Source organism: Girardinichthys multiradiatus, chromosome 17, assembly GCF_021462225.1.
Source record: "Girardinichthys multiradiatus isolate DD_20200921_A chromosome 17, DD_fGirMul_XY1, whole genome shotgun sequence".
Lineage (NCBI taxonomy): Eukaryota > Metazoa > Chordata > Actinopteri > Cyprinodontiformes > Goodeidae > Girardinichthys > Girardinichthys multiradiatus.
Genome location: NC_061809.1, coordinates 6,355,365 through 6,376,466, shown reverse-complemented (window position 1 = coordinate 6,376,466; position 21,102 = coordinate 6,355,365). Strand labels below are relative to the sequence as shown.

At 40.8% G+C, this 21,102-nt stretch overlaps 1 protein-coding gene across 1 annotated transcript in view; it reads left to right on the top strand.

Annotated features, from left to right (window-relative positions):
• Positions 1-21,102, top strand: part of cog5 (component of oligomeric golgi complex 5) — a 151,666-nt gene that overhangs the window by 110,935 nt on the left and 19,629 nt on the right. The window contains exons 14-15 of the mRNA XM_047389471.1: positions 2,479-2,578; positions 9,143-9,253. Of these exons, the coding sequence (XP_047245427.1) occupies positions 2,479-2,578; positions 9,143-9,253 (211 nt within the window). The remainder of the gene's footprint in view (positions 1-2,478; positions 2,579-9,142; positions 9,254-21,102) is intronic.

The window sequence follows — 21,102 nt, the reverse complement described above, 5'->3', positions numbered from 1 at the left end:
AGCTGACACGGCACCCCAGACCATCATTGACTGTGGGTACTTGACACTGGACTTCTGGCATTTTGGCATTTCCTTCTCCCCAGTCTTCCTCCAGACTCTGGCACCTTGATTTCCGAATGACATGCAGAATTTGCTTTCATCCGAAAAAAGTACTTTGGACCACTGAGCAACAGTCCATTGCTGCTTCTCTGTAGCCCAGGTCAGGCGCTTCTGCCGCTGTTTCTGGTTCAAAAGTGGCTTGACCTGGGGAATGCGGCACCTGTAGCCCATTTCCTGCACACGCCTGTGCACGGTGGCTCTGGATGTTTCTACTCCAGATTCAGTCCACTGCTTCCGCAGGTCCCCCAAGGTATGGAATCGGCCCTTCTCCACAATCTTCCTCAGGGTCCGGTCACCTCTTCTCGTTGTGCATCGTTTTCTGCCACACTTTTTCCTTCCCACAGACTTCCCACTGAGGTGCCTTGATACAGCACTCTGGGAACAGCCTATTCGTTCAGAAATTTCTTTCTGTCTTACCCTCTTGCTTGAGGGTGTCAATAGTGGCCTTCTGGACAGCAGTCAGGTCGGCAGTCTTACCCATGATTGGGGTTTTGAGTGATGAACCAGGCTGGGAGTTTTAAAGGCCTCAGGAATCTTTTGCAGGTGTTTAGAGTTAACTTGTTGATTCAGATGATTAGGTTCATAGCTCGTTTAGAGACCCTTTTAATGATGTGCTAATTTTGTGAGATAGAAATTTTGGGTTTTCATGAGCTGTATGCCAAAATCATCCGTATTAAGACAATAAAAGACCTGAAATATTTCAGTTAGTGTGCAATGAATCTAAAATATATGAATGTTAAATTTTCATCATGACATTATGGAAAATAATGAACTTTATCACAATATGCTAATATTTTGAGAAGGACCTGTATATATTGTATTGTGCATTTTCATTTGACCTCCAAATGAGACAGTGTTCTCAGCAGGTAATACCATTAGAACAACAATGAAGCTTTTGTACATCGAAGAAGTCTCACTTTAACATAAACTGCAAGGCGCTCTGTGTCTAGTGCATTTTTGGCTAAATGTTTTTTTCTTTACTCAGTAAAGTTAGTAGAAGTTGGTAGAGTAGCCAAAGATTTTACTGAGTGGTGTTACTTCAAAATAACATTACTCAAATAGAAGAAAAAAGTACGATACAGTAAAACTACTCCAACAAGTAAATTTTTGTTGAACATTACTCAAGTAAACGTAACTAGTTACTACCCACTTCTGCCAACACCACCCCAAGGATCATAGGCCATCAGCCAGGAATCCCCCAAACCACCACCAGTGACCAGGTCCCCCCTTGGACATACCCACAACAAAATTAACTGCTCCTGTGTCTGAATTGCAATATTAAAAGATGTGGGGGAGGTGCACAGTTGGGTCATTTTTAACCTGGGTTCTGTCCTATTAGCACATGTAAAAGTACCACATTTCAGGCATTTTAACAGCGTGCATTATGATGCTAAAAGAAATAACATCATTGCCACGAAAGAGTGTACATGATTGCAAAAATATTGATTGTATGTGTAACACGCACATGAATAGTAGGGCCCAAGATTTACTAGCACAGCATTGCCCACAGCCTCCCACTACCTCCACTGGCCTAGCTTCTTCCCTTAGTGCATCCTGCTGTCATGTGTCCCTAGATAAGGGGACACACATGCCACCTAAGAATTCAGGAGATAGGAAAGACTTATGTGATTTATCAATTTAATTCAAAAATACACTATTAATCCCAAAGGTTTTTCTTGAAAACTTGATGCAGATTGAAGCACTTCATCTAAAGTGCAAAAACAAAAATGAAAATCCACTTATGAGTGTGTATCACTGGATGTTCACTGGACCTTGTGAGTGCCTTCAGTTGACATCTGCTGTGGCTTGACATTGTGTTAAAAACTGAACTCAACTGAATTTGTGTTTTTGTTACAACTAAGAAAAAGGACTGATAGAATCAGAGCCCCCAAGAAGCGCTGTTAGATGGTGTGATTCTGGTCTATAAATGTAACTTTTCCACTAGCAGGATCTGGAAAACTCTTGATTGATTCAATATATTGTAACCTGTCTTGCTACTATGTGACTCAGTGTCTTAGATCTAAAAAGTTAGTTTTTCATTGTTCAAACTTTTCTGGCCTTTTGGCACAAGTAACATTTACGGTTTCTCGTCAATCATTGATGGGCTGTTGCTTAATAGAGACATCAGGCACATTTCTGTTACTTAGTTTTGTCTTTATGTGTAATAGCAGCACTCCTAGCTCTCACATGTAAATGTCAAGGATAATATTGCCACGGTAATATGGATCATGATGATGCCAAAAAGTGTGATGTAATCGGATATGAAATGGTTGTTTCCACTGAAGATATTTCAGAACTTGTCTAAAAGCCATACATATGAGTTTATTGCTGCATTATAATTAGCTACATTTTCTTTATTTTTTTTCCTTTTATTTTCAGTGAGCTGAATGTGGCATCAATGGATCCAAACCTCTCTCTTGCTGTGGCCAAGAATGCTGCCAAAACCATCCAGCTCTTCTGTGTTAAGTCTGAGCAGCTGGTATGTACAACACCCTCTTTTATGTATAACTTATGTGCACTCATGTGGGTCCAAAGTCTTTAGCTCTTAGCTTTAAAATCATGTCGGAAACAACTACTTGGTTTTTACATTTTTTTTTAATCTGTTGAATGCAGTAGGTATTTAACCCATTGCTCTGGGTCAACATTTGTTAAACAAAAATCAAACCAAATGTACAGGCTTTGTGTAGGGAACAAAAGCTTCCTATCTACATGAAAATTAGGAGAGTAAGTAGCAGCTAGATAATGCTAATAAAATGATCTAGACAAACTGGCCATTAGCAAATGTAAGCACCTTGCCAATTCTTTTTATTTTTACCAATAATTGGACAAAAGACTCTTCTGGTAAAAAAAAAAAAGATGAACATGCCAGCAAAACATGTTTTCAATGGTTCCTTTCAACAAACCCCAAACATTCAGGGCCATTTCCTGTAAACAGAAAAGACCAAAATAGAGATGTTTTGCCATAATGCAGAGTAAAATGTTTGGAGAATCGTGGCATACCAATACCTCATACCAACTTTCAAGCACAGTGGTGGAGGGGTAAACATTTGGGGTTGTTTTGCAATCTCAGGACCTGGGCATCTCCTACTCTGTGAGTTAACCATGACATTTTGTGCATAATGAAATACTCATAATGCAATACCACACTACAACAGAGATCTACAAGAATTCTGGAATATTTTGGCTCCAATATTCCAAAGAATGTTGCAGGAAACCGAAGAAAATGGCATACTTCCGCCAAATATAAATTCTGCCAACATCACTCTCCTGTTAAAACCAGGAAAGACTCAGTACTTCCTACCAGCTACCGTCCCATATCCCTTATTAAAGTTGATCTCAAAATAATCTGTAAAGCCCTCGCAAAAAGACAAGAAAGGGTAACTCCTCTCATAATACATCCTGATCAAACTGGTTTTATAAAAGGGTGGCATTCATCCACAAATTCACGCAGATTACTTAATTTAATAGACTATTCCTACTGTAAAAATATTGAGACTAATATATTATCTGTAGATGCAGAAAAAGCATTTGATTTTGTGAACTGGAAATTCTTGTTTGCAACCTTGACTAAATTTGATTTTGGAAACTCTTTCATAAACTGGTTAAAAATATTATAAAGTACCCCAGCGGCATGTATCAGGACAAATAACCAAACATCTTCCAGCTTCTATCTTCAGAGGAGCACCAGGCAGGGATGCCCACTTTCCCACTCATTATTTGCTATTTTTATTGAACCACTTGCAGCAGCAATCAGGCAAACTAAAGACATTAAAGGCATAAAATGTATGAATATTGAACATAAAATCAGTCTGGATGCAGGTGATGTATTGCTTTTTCTCCAGCATTCACAAAACTCTGTCTCTCAGGTAATTGGACTGATAAATTCTTTATCAAGAATTTCGGATTATTCTATAAATTGGTTCAAATCGACCGTTCTTCCAATTAGTTGTTCCTTCCACAATTCCCTTAATTCTACAAAAAGTGGAAGATAGTCTCGCTAGATGGAAATCTCTACCCATATCACTCATAGGCAGGGTTGCTTCAATAAAAATTATGGTCTGGCCAAAAATCAATTACTTATTCTCAATGATCTCAAAAAAACCACCATCTGACTGATTTAGATCTCTGGACTCCTCCATCACTAAATTATTTTGGAAAGATAAACCTTAAAAATGCTGCAAAAGACCAAAGATAAAGGAAGGCTAGATCTGCCTATGTTTCATCATTACTTCTTAGCCAACAGGCTACAATATATCTCAAAATGGTTTGAACACAGTCCTCTAAGTGAACACTGCCGAGGCGTAGAACAGACATTATGCAATAATATTAAAATTTCAGACCTACCATTTATTAACAAATGTATGTTTTGAAAATCTCAATATCAGCACCTCTCTGACAGCATGGTGGGAATATCTAAAAATGTCAGGATCTGCACTAATCTCATGCAGACGTACACCCATCTGGAACAACCCTGACATCCTAAAACTCCTAATCAGGACCTTCAAATCACTTCTCTGTGATACAGTCTGGGCCCCAGTGGTAACTCTATCAGAAATGAGCATGTCCAGGAAAAACTTGGGCCCCTAATAGGAGATAGTTGTAAAATCTCTGTGCTTATACTTGACAGGAAGAACAAAGCCAAAAGGATAAGAGACAGTAATAAACAATCAACAAAAGCCATAAACTGTCACGTACAACCACACACAGAGTGAATATCAACAACTAAGTCATATAAACTGGCTTTACTGAACATTAGATCTCTGTCAGGAAAATAATTTTTTATCAATGACTTCATTACTGACCACGATCTTGATGTTATGTTTTTAACAGAAACATGGTTACATGAATTTAATGAAGCTCCCATTCTGATAGAGGCGATGCCTCCGAACTACACTTTTCTTTGTGAGAGCAGACAGCAAAGAAAAGGTGGAGGGGTGGCCACTTTGTTTAAAGATTTATTAGAGTGTAAAAAAGTATTTCTGGGGAAATTTGACTCTTTGGATATTTGGCTCTCCGGGTAAAGAGCCCTGTCCGAACCATGTTCTTGAATATTTACAGGTCTCCTAAGTCCAAAACAAACTTTATCAGTGATTTTAATGAGCGTTTATCTGTGATTTGTGTTTATTATGACTGTTTAATTATTGTGGGAGACTTCAACATTCACATGGACAATCCTGAAGACAGAAGTACAATAGATCTATGTGACAATCTTACAAATGTTGGTTTGACTCAACATGTTAAACAGCAAACGCACAAACAGGGACATATTTTGGACTTGATCATCACTAAGGGTCTAAACATTTCCAAGGTGTCTGTAGAAGATGTTGGCCTATCTGATCACTTTTCTGTGATTTTTGAAAGCATCATCTGCAATGACTCAGTTTACCAAAGAGACATGATAAGAAAACGCATCTTTAAGGACAGTGCGCTGAAACCTTTAACCAGATTTACTCTTATTCAATTCAATTCAATTCAAAGATACTTTATTTATCCCCGAGGGGAAATTTGAATTCCAGTGCAACCCATCCAAACATACATCATGACACAAGACAAGGGGGGGACGGGTCACCGAGGCTTTGCGGCCCACTCACAGGCGCTGCCCTTGCTAGATGAGAAAAGAGGCCACATTAGGTAAGTAGAGGAAAAAAAATCATATTTCACACTTTATCCTTAGCAGTATACAGTTTGAGATTGCAAAAAACCTCAGCACAAAGAAGCAACAAGTTGACAAAACAACATCATGCCGGGAACGGTGAAGGTGGTGTGAGGGGGTGCCTATGTTTATCTTGAGCATGTGTGTGTGTGTGCAAGTAAGTCCATGAAGCACTGTCCCAGAGGCCATTGTCCTTGATGGTACGTTGGAATGTTCATCAACCGGCCACAAAGTTCTGAGCAGGTCCACAGATGTCCTCAGGGAAGGGAGGGGGCAGAGGGAGCAGAGCGTCATGTTTACATAACTTCCGGGAGAAGTTGAAGATAGCCAGCCATCAAGGCCGTGCAGGGGAGCCAGATTCAGAAAAACAATAATTATTTGGGTTAGGCTGACTCTTAATTTTCCGTCAGCCTTGAGAGTCTCGCTGGTGCTTTTCAAAGGCGAATCCAAACAGCGAATCCTGGTCTTTCACCTGATCCGAGCGAACAACTTTCTCCGAGAATTATCCCATTTCACCCCTGAGTCCAGGAACCGCAACCTGCCTGCGATCCTGTATAAGGATCACATCCAGTCTGCGATTCAGCTCACGTAACATCTCAGTCTGAGTGTTGATCACTCTGAAGATCCCATCACACATGCCAGGCAGCCTTACAACGGCCAGAACAGCTGCTGACATTCTCCAAATTTCTCGATATGCCAGGTAACCGTTGACTCCAAAAAGCAGAAATCCTGATATCAAACATCCAATTATATACACATCTTCAACATCCTCGACTGACATTATCGACAGACACACAATCCTCCACTTCTGCCAGGAGTCCATCGTGTATCCGGAGAAAAATGTCCCGTCCGGGCAAGTGGGCTCTCCCGACCCCTGTCTTCTTGTCGAGAAAATTTTATGAATTGCATTGAGAGACCAGCTGACCAAATCCATATTTTGGAAGAATTTGGAAGATATGCAAAAAGAGGCTCCAAAAAAGACAAGACACAGAGCTGAAGCAGGGCAGATAAGGGAGGGCTGTGGGAGACAGAAAAAGCGTCCTCCTCCACCGAGAGCAGAAAAAAAGAGCCTCCACTTTGCCCTGTAACACTGTCGATGAGCTGGTAGATAACTTTCATTCTAAAATCTCGTACATCATTGATTCAATTGCTCCAGTTAAAGTGAAAGTCGTTTCTGGGAAGAAAATGTCTCCATGGAGAAGTGCTCCATCAGTCAGAAGTGAAAAAAAGGAGTGTCGAAAAGCTGAACGCAGGTGGCGAAAGACTCCACTCCAGGTTCACTATATTCCCTATAAAGAGAGACTATACAGATATAACCTACAACTGAAAAATGCAAGGGAATCCTTCTTTTCTGACATCATCAGCAAAAACATTAACAATGCTCGTGCATTATTTGCCACGGTCAGGTTAACAAACCCTCCTGTAACTGTAGCATCTGAACTCCAATCTACCAGGGCCTGCAATGAATTTGCTAAATTCTTTACTGAAAAAACCCAAAAGATCAGAGAGGCAGTCAGCACATCTACATCAACTCCAGTACCAATGTTGTCTCCAACTAGAACTGATTTTGACAAAATTTCCCAATTTCACCAAATAAACTGCAAAATCTTAGAAGAAATCGTACAGCAACTAAGCTCTTCTTCCTGCTGTCTCGATCTTTTACCCACAGATTTCCTTTAAGAAAGCCCCTCCTATTCAATATCTACATGCTCCTCCTAACTCAGATTTTAATAAACAACAACGTAAGTTATCATAACTATGCAGACGACACACAGCTATACTTTACAATGTCACCAGGTGACCATGACCCATTCAAGCCCTGGGTAAATGCTTAGAAGAAATCAATGCATGGATGTGCCTAAATTTTCTTCAGATGAATCAAAACAAAACTGAAGTAATAATCTTTGGACCAAAGGAAGAGTGTTTAAAAGTTAGCACACCGCTTCAGTTAATACAGCTAGAAACCACCAGTCAGGCTCGAAACCTGGGTGTAGTGATGGACTCAGACCTGAACCTTCAGAGACACCTAAAGACAGTAACAAGGTCGGCCTTCTATCACCTAAAGAACATCTCCAGGATTAAAGGACTAATGTCTCAGCAGGACCTTGAAAAACTAATTCATGCGTTCATCTTTAGTAGAATTGATTACTGCAACGGTGTCTTCACAGGTCTGCCTAAAAAGGCAATCAGACAGCTGCAATTGATCCAGAACACTGCTGCCCGCGTCCTCACTAGAACTAAGAAAGTGGAGCACATCACCCCGGTTCTAAAGTCCCTACACTGGCTCCCTGTAGCTCAGAGAATAGACTTTAAAATACTTCTGTTAGTCTATAAATCACTGAATGGCTTAGCACCAAAATACATCACAGACTGGTTGTCAGTGTATCAACCACCCAGACCTCTCAGGTCATCTCGCTCAAATCTACTCTGCATACCCAAAAGCAGAACTAAACATGGAGAAGCAACTTTTAGTTCTTATGCTCCACTAATCTGGAATAAACTGCCAGAAAACTGTAAAAGCACCGAAACCCTAAGTTGCTTTAAATCAAGATTAAAAACTTATTTGTGTAGAGTGGCCTTTGACTGTGCCATTTAGGCATGATTAGTTGCGTTTTCAGTCCAATTTTCCTTTCATTTTCTTGTTCATCTTTCTATTCTCTTTATTTTATTTTATTTTTTTAAATTACCTCTATTGTTTGATTTTATCATTTGATTTGTTTTTCTGTGTCTGTATCTGTGTTTATTTGCTTTGTGATTGTATTGTACCTTAGACATGCATCTCTGAAGTTATTTTGTATGTTTAGGAGCAGCAATGCAGCAGCACAAACACAGAAAAAGTAGAAGATGGTACAGGACTGGAGGTCCTAAAATACATCAGTGAACACTTTTAATGTCAGGGTTAGGTTATGCTATTAACAGATTTGACAGTGTATGAGCCTAAACACATATGCACATCAGTTGTTAAAAATCTTTATGTATAAGAAAAGCCTCAACAGATGCTGCTTTTCTATCTTTTGTAAGTCAAATCCTGATACTGTATACTACCATATGTCGTAATGCCATGCAAGTACATTAGGGGGTTGAGGCATTTTGACTAGTAAAACATGTTAAACCATTTACCGATATGTAAGGTTTCCAATATGTCCCCCCCCCAATGTTTCACTCATTCCTACACCCTTGCTCTGGCACACAGCATTTTATGACCTTATAGTGAGATTTATGGTTATAGGGGTCCCTAACTTTTGATTCTTGTTATAATGTTTGGGAGAGTTTTTAGATCATCTAAGGCCTTTCTTCAACAACTGTAACATGTACTGTCTTCTGTGTCTATTGAACATAACTTTGCACACTGTCAGTTATTAAATCTCTCTGCATCCTTCCTGTCCACAGCTCTGCACTCAAGGAGATGCCAGTCAGGTGATTGGACCATTAACAGAGGGGCAAAGAAGAAATGTTGCTGTGGTCAACTCTCTTTACCGGCTACAACAGGCTAATGCCAAGGTAACAAGAAGTAATCCTGTAAGGGGCGACAGTGGCTCATTTGGTAGGGGTTTGTCATACAACCAGTGGATTGCCAGTACAAACCACCTTCTCATTCGGACCAAAAACTTTAGCCACCTTGCCTGCCGATGGTGGTCAAAGGGCCTAGTGGTGCAGACTGTATGGCAGCTCCACTTCTGCCACTCTGCCCCAGGGTAGCTGTGGCTACAGTGTAGCCTACCAGTGCCAGTGTGTGAATCTGTGTATGAATGGGTGGTTGAATGATTGTTCTGTTGAGTGTTTTGAAGTCCTCGGACTTGATAAAACGCTATACAAGTGCAGGCCATTTAAAATTTACTATTTTTGAATTCCAAATAATACACCAAATCAAGGTTTATTCTGTTTGCAGTACACCATGTGGGAATGGTAATTTGCTATTAAAGTTGGTGTGGAGTAAAATTGCTGATAACTACTTTGATAATAGAATAGAAATGTCCTTTATAGTTCCACAGAGATTAAATTTAGGTGTATCAGCCACAAAGTGAATGGCAAGTGGAAGCATGCAGATATACACAAAAGTAAAAAAAAAAAAAAAAGAATGAGACTGTACAGTAAGGGAAAAATGTACAGCATAAGTAAAATATACTGTATAGCTATTAAAAATCACATACTCAGATTAAAAGTAATATGCAACTGAGCAGGGTGATTTAAAAAATTTGAGCATGGAAAACATACTACAAAAAAATTTAAAACTGCAAATAACAGCAGGGATGTAAACATTTTTTGAGTTTGTTGGAAGCAGTGATGATATAAAGCACAACAGCTGCTAGGAATAAGGATCTGCGATAACACTCATTTTTGCACCTAGAATGCAGTAGTCTGCCACTGGAGGAGCTCTCCAGTTCTGCAACATATTCATGCATGGGCCGGGAGACATCGTCCAGGAGTGATGTTAGTTTTGCTAGAGTCCTTTTGTCTCCTACCACCTGCACTGTGTCCAGGGGGCATCCTAGGACAGAGTTGGCCTTCCTAATGAGCAAATTTAACCGCCTGCTCTCACCTGTAAATCAGCTGCTGCTCCAACATACTACACCATAGACGATGCCTGATGCCATCACAGAGTCAATAAAGGAGCGCCCCCCCCCCCCCTAAATTGTTCAATCGAACACCAGATAACTTATAAGGGTCCGCTCTCAATGTCAGCTCTTTCCAATTTGTCCCTTGGGGATAATAAAGTTCACTTGACATGACATAAATGGATGTTCATTGCTGTCAGTTTGGTGGGGCTACGCCTGCGGAAATCCATAACCAACTCCTTGGTTTTCCCCAGGTTGATCAGGAGGTGGTTCCGCTGGCACCAGTCCACAGTCCTGTCTTAACTGTTTTTACTCTTAGTCATCCTCACCTGTGATGAGGCTGAATATGGCAGAGACATCAGAGAATTTGTAAAGATGGCAGCCTGGGGAGTTGATGGAAAAGTTCGTTGGCTCTCACATTCATAGACTCCTTCTCTTTGGCCTTGATTGAGGTCCTCAGCTCAAGTGGAACAGAATAACTTTTAGTTGTGCACAATATGGCCATTCAGAGGCAAGATAAAAAGCCATTGTCAAAAGAAAGCTGTAAGAAATTCTGTCTGCAGTTCGCCACAACTGTGCCATTTAGGTTGATGTAGGAGCTACATCAACCATGTGGAAGATGTTTTGCTCACATAAGCAACAGGCTGTGTGTGGCAGAAAACTAACATTGCATTTCAACTTGACCACATTATTCCCATGCTGTGAAGAGGCTTCTGTTCAGCAGGGATAGAGAAGCTGGTCATAGTTGATGTGAAGATCGATGGATCGACTAACGGGATTTTAAAAAAACAGAGAAGACACAAAAAAACACAGAAGCACTGGTAATGTTTCTGGTTAATAGGAAGTAAAGAGTTAATGCCAGCAGTAGCTCTTTTGTGCTTAATCTGGGAAAGAAACACTGATTACAGGCACTGAGCTGCTTGCAAGATCTGTAGGATGAGAAACAGTACACATTGTTAGCAGCAATAGCTCTTTCGATCACTTTTCTTTTTCTTTTTTTTTTTGAACATTCTTTATTTAAGTATATGCGTTATTATGAACCCAACATATATGCATCCGTACATATTTACCTGTACACATATAATACAACAGAAAAAAGAAAACAAACAAACAAACAAAAAGGATTAGTGTCTCTGCACACAGTTAACTTCCATTTCAGCAATTGAAATCGATCAAAATGGTCCTTATGGACTCACATGAGGGGTGAGTGAACCCACCCAGCGTCTTCCATAAAGAGAGAAAAAAAAAAAGACGAAACTCACGGAAGGTACTGACACAACCACTTAGAACCCACAACATCTTCATCTGTGTGACCAGCCAAAGTTGGGTTCCATACTCTCAGAAAAACATCCATTTTTACTTGAAGTGTTGCTGTTATCTTTTCCATTGTATACACATCTTTCAGTCTTCCTAGCCATTGTTGAAGGGTGGGAGGCAAAGGCTTGAGCCAGGACAGAGTTATCATTTTCCTTGCAACCAATAGAAGAATCTGAAGTAACTGGACTTTCCTTTTCCCAATATTTCCTCCTGGGGTCAAGCCTAATATGTAGTGCAGTGGGTTCAGTGGTAAGGTGAACTTAAAGATTTTTTGAATTTCTGTCTGAACTCCCTGCCAGAATGAGCTCAGTGTTGGGCAGTCCCAAAAAATATGAGTGTGATCCCCGATCTGATTACAATTCCTCCAACACAAATTTGTAGCACTCCTGTCGTATTTTGATATACTAAAGGGGGATTTAAAGAATCTCATTTTCAATTTCCAATCAAATTCCTTCCAACCTGGACTATGGGTGATCTTATGACCATTTTCACAAACCCTCTCCCACTCCTCGTCTTCAATAACAATGTTCGTTTCCAGTTCCCACTTTTGTTTAATATCTATAGAATTGTTAGAAAAATGCATCTGTAAATGTTTATATATATTAGAAACAATCTTCCTCTTACTATTTTCCTCTACGCATTTTATCATAAATTTTTCCAAGGGTACTATATTTTGTTTCAAAGTAGGCCAATTCATTGTGTGATAAAAGATAATCCCTTAATTGTAAGTATCTGTAAAAATCTTTAGAGCATAATCCATATTTGTCTTGTAACTGCATAAATGACTTAAGGGTTTCTCCATTAAATAACTGGTTAATTCTTATTAATCCCTGCTGTGCTCATCTCTGGTATCCTGCATCCAGTTTGTTTGGAAAAAAGTCAATAATCTTGGCTATTTTCACTATGCGTGATATTGTTAAAGGTGCTCCTATTTTCTTCCTCACCAGGGACCAAACCTTGTGTGTACAGATAATCCACTCATTTTCAACTTTTAAATCTTTTAATTTCTTTCCCTCCATAAATGGGATCACTTCAAGAAGTACCAACTGGCACGCATTGTTGTCCAGACCAATCCAGTTCGTCTCCTCATCTTGTACAAGCCATTTGACCACGACACGAAGTTGTGCTGCCCAGTAATACAATTTCAGATTAGGCAAACTAAGACCACCTTTTTCTCTTGGGCTTAATAGCAGTTTCTGTCTGATTCTTGGCTTCCTCCTTTGCCAAATGAAGCTCTTAATGATTTTATCTAAAGTTTTAAAATCAAAGGCCGGTATCCAAATAGGGAGTGCCTGACTTTTTGGCCATTTGCCCACCAGCATCATAGCCACCGACTTGGTTTCAATAATCTTGTACCCTGAGATTTCTCCAATATCTCTTAAACCAGTCATAAGCCTAGGGATTGAACTCAGAGGTTTACAGATATACAAAATAATGTCATCCGCATATAATGAGATTTTATGAGTGACTCCTCCTGCTGTTAATCCATGAATTCTAGAGTCTGTCCGTATGCTTTCTGCCAGGGGCTCAATACTAATCGGAAATAGTAGAGGCGAAAGAGGATATCCCTGCCTAGTTCCTCTTTTTAAGCTGAAATTCTTTGAGGAATATCCTTTGACCCGTACTTTGGATGTGGGTCCAGAATATAACACACTAATCAATCCAATTAATAAAATCTCTATGAAATCCCATTTTTCCTAGTGTGTATTTCAGGTACTGCCAATCCACCCTATCAAATGCTTTCCCAGCATCAAGGCTGAGAAGCATTGAAGGATCCTGTTTCTGTTTCGCCACAGAGATCACATTTAAGGTTTTCCTAATATTATTTATCCCTAGACGCCCCATTATAAACCCTGTTTGTTCCGGTTTAATTATTGTGTGGATACATTTTTGAATTCGATTTGCCAATATTGTAGTCAGAATTTTTACATCACAGCAGAGCAGACTTATTGGTCTGTAGGATGAACAATTTATTTTTGCCTTACTTGGGAATTATAGATATTATTGGTTCTGACCAAGACTTTGGGCGGTCATTATTTGTGAGGGCATAATTAAATACCCTTTGTAATAGGGGTGTGACTTCTGTTTTAAAATGCTTATAAAATTCCCCAGGGAACCCATCTGCTCCTGGCACTTTATTGTTTTTTTAATTTTTTATGGCTTCCTCAATTTCCTTTTTTGTAATTGACTCCCTCATTGTTCTAGCGTTATTCTCCGTTAATTTTGGTAACCTAATTTTGCCCAATACCTTCTTAATCATCTCTGTTTTATTGTCTATCTGCTCTGATTCATAAAGCGTCTCATAGTAAGCTGAAAAAGCTTCTGCTATGTCTTTAGGATGGGACAGTGTTTTCTTTGTAAAGGGATGCATTATCTTTTCCACTGTGCGATCTGCCTGTTTCTTGCGCAACTGAAATGCTAATAGCCTGCTAGCCCTATTACCTGATTCATAATACTTTTGATTAGCAAACCGTAATGCACCCTCAGCCCTATGCGTCAACAAGTTATTCAATATTTGCCTGTATTCGCTGAGAGACTTTAAGATAGTTTCATCATTTGTCCTTTTATGTTCCTCCTCCAATTGCTGTATGTGATTTTCTAGTTCTACCTGTTCTTTATTACGTTCTCTTTTAATTTGGGATGACAAAGAAAGGAGCTTGGCCCTCATTACCACCTTTGCAGTTACCCAAAGAATAGACACTGATACCTCCCCATTATCGTTGTGTTCCATATACTCCAGGCTTTTTTAATTCTCTGAACTACTTCTGGGCAGTTCAGAAGCGAAACATTCATTCTCCACTGTTTAGGTTGTTTGTCATTCTCTAAGTGTATTGTCATAACAACTGGGCTGTGGTCTGATATTATTATTGGCCCATGTGACAATTTGTGACTTTATGCACGTCTCTCTTTAAGACAAAGAAGAGATCTATTTTGGAATAGGTTCCGTGAACCTTTGAAAAAAAGGTGTAATCACGCTCCCAGGGGTGACCTTGAGGCCATACATCTATCAGCCCCAAATCTTCAATCAGAGTGGGCAATATTTTAGCCTTCTGGGGCACTGGTCTTTGTTCAAATGGGTGTTTATCCATTTTGTGGTTCATTACACAGTTAAAATCACTTCCTGCTATTATAAATCCATCAGCTTTAGTTGTCAAAAGAGCTGAAATGTCCTTAAAGACGCTAGGATCATCTTCATTAGGCGCTTAGATGTTTAAGAGAGATATTTTCACCCCTCTAATTATACCCACAGCCAAGATGTAGCGTCCCTTTTTGTCGTCATACATCGTCTCTAAAGCAAAACCTAGTGATCTGTGACACAGAATGGCAACTCCTCTCTTTCTACCCCTTTCACATGAAGCACTATACACCTGCCCCACCCACTCCCTTCTGAGTTTTTTGTGTTCTGTCTCATTAAGGTGAGTTTCCTGAAGCATTGCAATAGATCAGTTTAATCTTTTCAGCTGGGTCAGAATCTTCTTTCTCTTCACGGGATTATTTATTCCATTTATATTATAAGTAGTTACTGTTAATGTGTCCATTTTTGTAGCTTATCTCTTTTAACTGTACTTAATTATAATCAGTGTGAAGTCAAAAGCTGCAATTATATAAAAGATATTGTTTGCCAAGATACACAAAATGGTGAAGAAACAAAAACGTTTTTATGAACATGAAAAACAACTGTGAACTTCCAATAACTCGGTGGTTTGCCCCTAAAATGAAGTGAACACAAACACAAGCCTACAACCAAAGTCAGGGGGTGCCCACCCCCGATCTTCTTTGGGCAGAGAGATGGGACTCTGGGTGGTGTGCACAAAGTGCCTGGACGATGGTCCTCCAAGATGTCCCTGAAGTATCCTCACACCTCCATAATCGTGCATTTGCTTCATCCAGTCTTCCTCTTCCTCCCTTTCCCACTGTCCTGTAACTTATTTTTCAGCACTTCTTTTATAGCCTGATTCTATATATTGAAGTCAATATTTTGTAATAAATGATATTGCCTTACATGTCTAGTCTTATTTACTATTCTATTGTTATTGTCTATTATCTTCCTTACTGTTCATCACAAACTTAGCTTCTGTTTACCTTTCATCCAGTTCTAGACTTGATATGACGATCTCATTCACAGCAGAGGGCTCTTCTCTCTGTTATAACCCTGGATAATGGCTCTGATCTCAGCAGGGTTCAGCTGTTGGCTCTTTCTCTTCTTTCCCTGAGTTGTCCATCCGTCTCGTGTCAGCTCCTGTTCCAGTATCTCTCTGTCCTCCAAAGGTGATTCAATGCCGAGTTCTTTCAGTGTAGAATGCGCTGCTAAAAGTGAGGTGAATAATTTTATGCCCTCGTTCAGGAAGAGTTTCAGCTGGGCTGGGTACAGTGACTGGACTCTGATGTTCTTTTCCTTTAGCTTTTTTATTACCTCTCGGACATTTTTACTTTTTTTCTGTAAGTCAGATGAGTAGTCATGGTCGAAATAAATCATGTGCTCTTGGTACCGTATGTTTTTTTGTTTCCAAGCTTGTAAAAGCACTTTTTGTTTTTCATTAAAGTCCAAAAATCGGGCTATGATGGATCTTGCGGGCACCGCTGCGGCTTTAGGCTTCTGATCTGACGCTCTGTGTGCTCTTTCTAGTTTAATAACTTCTTCTTGAAACTCTGAAGAGGTGCTCAGGAGGTCGGTGATAAAGTTTACCATGTCTTCTTTTTCCGCTTCCTCTGGAACGCCATACAGCCTGATGTTATTACGGCGGAGTCTATTTTCCATGTCGTCACATTTAGCTGTGAGGATAGCTTCTCTTTCCAACAAATATCCCAGTGCTCTCTCCTGCCGTATGCTTCTGTCCTCCGTTGCACTTACTCTGTCCTCCGCTTCAGTCAATCTTCTGTCCAGCCCCTCCATTCGTTTCTTCAAGTCCTCCATAGATGACTCTACCCAGTGTAAAGAGCTCTTCAACCCCCTGAATTGAGTCAGTGTTTTCCTGCCGAAGTTTTCTTAGTTCCATTAGCATCACTGTTTCCCCTCTGGTGTCTCCCATAGCTTTCAACGGTGTAGCTTCGGCTAACATTAGCTGCTTGGAGCCTGTTGTGACGTCGTCTTTTCTACTAGCCTTCATGTCATTCTTTTCTGACTTCTGACTAGAACTCCGTACTCTTGAGCCCTTTCACTTCAGTTTGGTACTCATTTATCACTTTTCATTACTTTCTCGGCTATATATTGGTGGTTCTGGTGGAGCTGCAAATTTATGCGTCCATCCGCTTCATATCCTTGCCAGAAGTCCTGGTCACTTTTCTAGGAGAAAGACAGGGTTAAACGCTGAAACACAGGCCCGAGTGTATCCTCCATAGAAGAAGAAACTCAGCTGATGCCCCCCTCCAGGAAGGTGTCACAGCTAAACAGAATGCTGGACCAAATGTACAGTGGGGAGAACAAGTATTTGATACACTGCAGATTTTGCAGGTTTTCCAACTTGCAAAGCATGTAGAAGTCTTTAATTTTTATCATAGGTACTCTTCAACTGTGAGTGACGGAATCTAAAACAAAATTCCGGAAAATCACATTGTGTGATTTTTAAGTAAGTACAGTGCCTTGCGAAAGTACTCGCCCCCCTTGAACTGGTCAACCTCTTGCCACATTTCAGGCTTCAAACATAAAGATATAAAATTCACATTTTTTGTGAAGAATCAACAACAAGTGGGACACAATCGTGAAGTGGATTTATTGGATGTGTCAAACTTTTTTAACAAATAAAAAACTGAAAAGTGTGGCGTGCAATATTATTCGGCCCCCTCGCGTTAATACTTTGTAGCGCCAACCTTTGCTGCAATTACAGCTGCAAGTCGCTTGGGGTATGTCTCTATCAGTTTTCCACATCGAGAGACTGAAATTCTTGTCCGTTCTTCCTTGCAGAACAGCTCGAGCTCAGTGAGGTTGGATGGAGAGCATTCGTGAACAGCAGTCTTCAGCTCTTTCCACAGATTCCCGATTGGATTCAGGTCTGGACTTTGACTTGGCCATTCCAACACCTGGATACGTTTATTTGTAAACCATTCCATTGTAGATTTGGCTTTATGTTTTGAATCATTGTCTTGTTGGAAGTTAAATCTCCGTCCCAGTCTCTTGTAGACTCCAACAGGTTTTCTTCCAGAATGGTCCTGTATTTGGGCCCCATCCATCTTCCTATCAATTTTGCCCATCTTCCCTGTCCCTGCTGACGAAAAGCAGGCCCAAACCATGATGTTGCCACCACCACGTTTGACAGTGGGGATGGTGTGTTCAGGGTGATGAGCTGTGTTGCTTTTACGCCAAACATATCGTCTTGCATTGTGGCCAAACAGTTCGATTTTGGTTTCATCTGACCAGAGCACCTTCTTCCTCATGTTTGGTGTGTCTCCCAGGTGGCTTTTGGCAAACTTTAAACGAGACATTTTAAGAATATCTTTGAGAAATGCCTTTCTTCTTGCCACTCTTCCATAAAGGCCAGATTTGTGTGGTGTACGACTGATTGTTGTCCTATGGACAGACTCTCCCACCTCTGCTGTAGATCTCTGCAGTTCATCCAGTGATCATGGGCCTCTTGGCAGCATCTCTGATCAGTCTTCTCCTTGTTCGAGATGAAAGTTTAGAGGGATGGCCGGGTCTTGGTAGTTTTGCACTGGTCTGATACTCCTTCCATTTCAATATGATTGCTTGCACAGTGCTCCTTGGGATGTTTAAAGCTTGGGAAATCTTTTTGTATCCAAATCTGGCTTTAAACGTCTCCACAACAGTATCTCGGACCTGCCTGGTGTGTTCCTTGGTCTTCATGATGCTCTCTGCGCTTTGAACAGAACCCTGAGACTATCACAGAGCAGGTGCATTTATACGAAGACTTGATTACACACAGGTGGATTCTATTTATTATCATCAGTCATTTGGGACAACAGTGGATCATTCAGAGATCCTCACTGAATTTCTGGATTGAGTTTGCTGCACTGAAAGTAAATAATATTGCACGCTCCACTTTTCAGTTTTTTATTTGTTAAAAACGTTTGACACATCCAATAAATTTCATTCCACTTCACGATTGTGTCCCACTTGTTGTTGATTCTTCACAAATAATTAGACTTTTATATCTTTATGTTTGAAGCCTGAAATGTGGCAAGAGGTTGACCAGTTCAAGGGGGCAAAGTACTTTTGCAAGGCACTGTAATTAACATTTTATTGCATGACATAAGTATTTAATCACCTAACAACCAGTAAGAATTCACAGGCCTATTAGTTCTTCTTTAAGAAGCCCTCCTGTTCTCCACTGATTACCTGTATTAACTGCGCGTATTTGAACTTATCTGCATAAAAGACACCTGTCCACGCACTCAATCAAACAAACTCCAACCTCTCCACAATGGCCAAGACCAGAGAGCTGTATAAGGACATCAGGGATAAAATAGTAGACCTGAACAAGGCTGTGATGAACTACATGAAAATAGCCAAGCACCTTGGTGAGAAGGCAACAACTGTTGGCGCAATTATACGAAAATGGAAGAAGTTCAAGATGGCGGTCAATCGGTCTTGGACTCCATGCAAAATCTCACCTTGTGGGGCATCAGTGATCATGAGAAAGGTAGACGGATCAGCCTAGAACTACATGGCAGGACCTAGTCAATGACCTGAAGAGAGCTGCGACCACAGTCTCAAAGAAGACCATTAGTAACACACTATGCCGCCATGGATTAAAATCCTGCAGCACACGCAATGTCCCCCTGCTCAAGGCAACGCATGTCCAGACCTGTCTGAAGTTTGCCAGTGACCATCTGGATGATCTAGAGGAGGATGGGAGAAGGTCATGTGGTCTAATGAGGCAAAAATTTAGCTTTTTGGTCTAAACTCCACTAGCCATATTTGGAGTAAGAAGAAGAAATGAGTACAACCCCAAGAACACCATCCCTACTGTGAAGCATGGTGGTGGAAACATTATACTTTGGGGGTGCTTTTCTCCAAAGGGGACAGGACGACTGCAACGTATTGGGTGGAGGATGGATAGGGCGGTGTATCGTGAGATCTTAGCCACCAACCTCCTTCCCTCAGGAGGGGCATTGAAGATGGGTCGTGGCTGGGTCTTCCAGCATGACAACGATCTAAATCACACAGCCAGGGCAACTAAAGAGTGGCTCCGTAAGAAGCATCTCAGGGTCCTGTAGTGGCCTAGCCAGTCTCCAGACCTGAAACCAATCGATAATCTTTGAGGGAGCTGAAAATCCGCATTGCCTAGCGACAGCTCCAAAACCTGAAGGATCTGGAGAAGATCTCTATGGAGGTGTGGTCCAAAATCCCTGCTGCAAGGGCTGGAGCTCCCTGCCTCCATGGTTATACACATCAAGAGGGCGCACTGGTCGCTGATCGCAAAACCCCCACCTTAAGTTCCACCAAGATCCATAGTTGTCAAATTTGTGAGTTTTAAAATGAAAGAAGAAATACTCAAGAAAACCTGGCAGAGAAAAGGATTTGATTTCCAGGGGAAGAGAATACAAATAAATCATGACTATGCTCCGGAGCTGCTGAGGAAGAGGAGCGATTACGCTGAAGCAAAAACAGCGCTAAAGGGGAAAACCATACGCTTTCAGACCCCGTTTCCAGCCAGACAGCAGGTGTTCTACAAGGAAGGCACGGTGACCTACAACTTGGCTAAAGCAGCAACAGCGGATATGAGAGAGGTATCCCGGTAAAGGTCCTGAAAGACTCACAATCCCTCTTAGATCGGATCAGCCAGCAATCCTGTAGTTCCAGTGGAAAACGAGGAAAGCAGAAGAGCGCGGAGCGATGCTTCAAAGAGCAACTCTAAAGGTTCTGGCATCAGGACACAAGATGAGCACTATGTAAAATGAAGAAATGGGCCGGCATTTTTTGACTCCCGCTAGATTGAACCATGTTTAGAAGAGTACAAAGGGATTCTCTTCTAGGTAGTGTGGGTGGTATTGGTTATAGCAGGAAGAGCATAGTATGGGCATAGGAAATTATGTTTAAAAAGTCAGGAAAACTGGGATGTTATTGACCTGTTCAACAGCGTAAAGGCTGGAGAGGGCCCTCTTTCTCCAACAGGAGGAAGGGACTTTCCCTCTATACTCACAGTCCAACTGAGGTCTGAGGTCAGGAAAGAACCTTTACCACTGGAAGCTAATATGTTCTTAGTTTTGGTGTAGTTCATGTATGTGCTACTGTTATTGATAGCACGGGGGAGAAAGAAGTTTTTGGGGGTTTTTTTGCAGGCAGGGGTCAACAAGTTTTCAAAGGACATAAGATGCAAAATACCAAATAAAGAAATCCGCCGTGGTAAAACCTGCAAAATCGGCAGTGTATGAAATACTTGTTATCCCCACTGTAGCTTCTATGAAGAGAAAAAAACAGAAAGAACATAAAGTTAATGTCAGCAGTTATTGCACCTAATGTCTAATTGGGGAGCAGTAGGATAACCTAAGCCAGTCGAACTATAAAGGGTAAATAAAGCG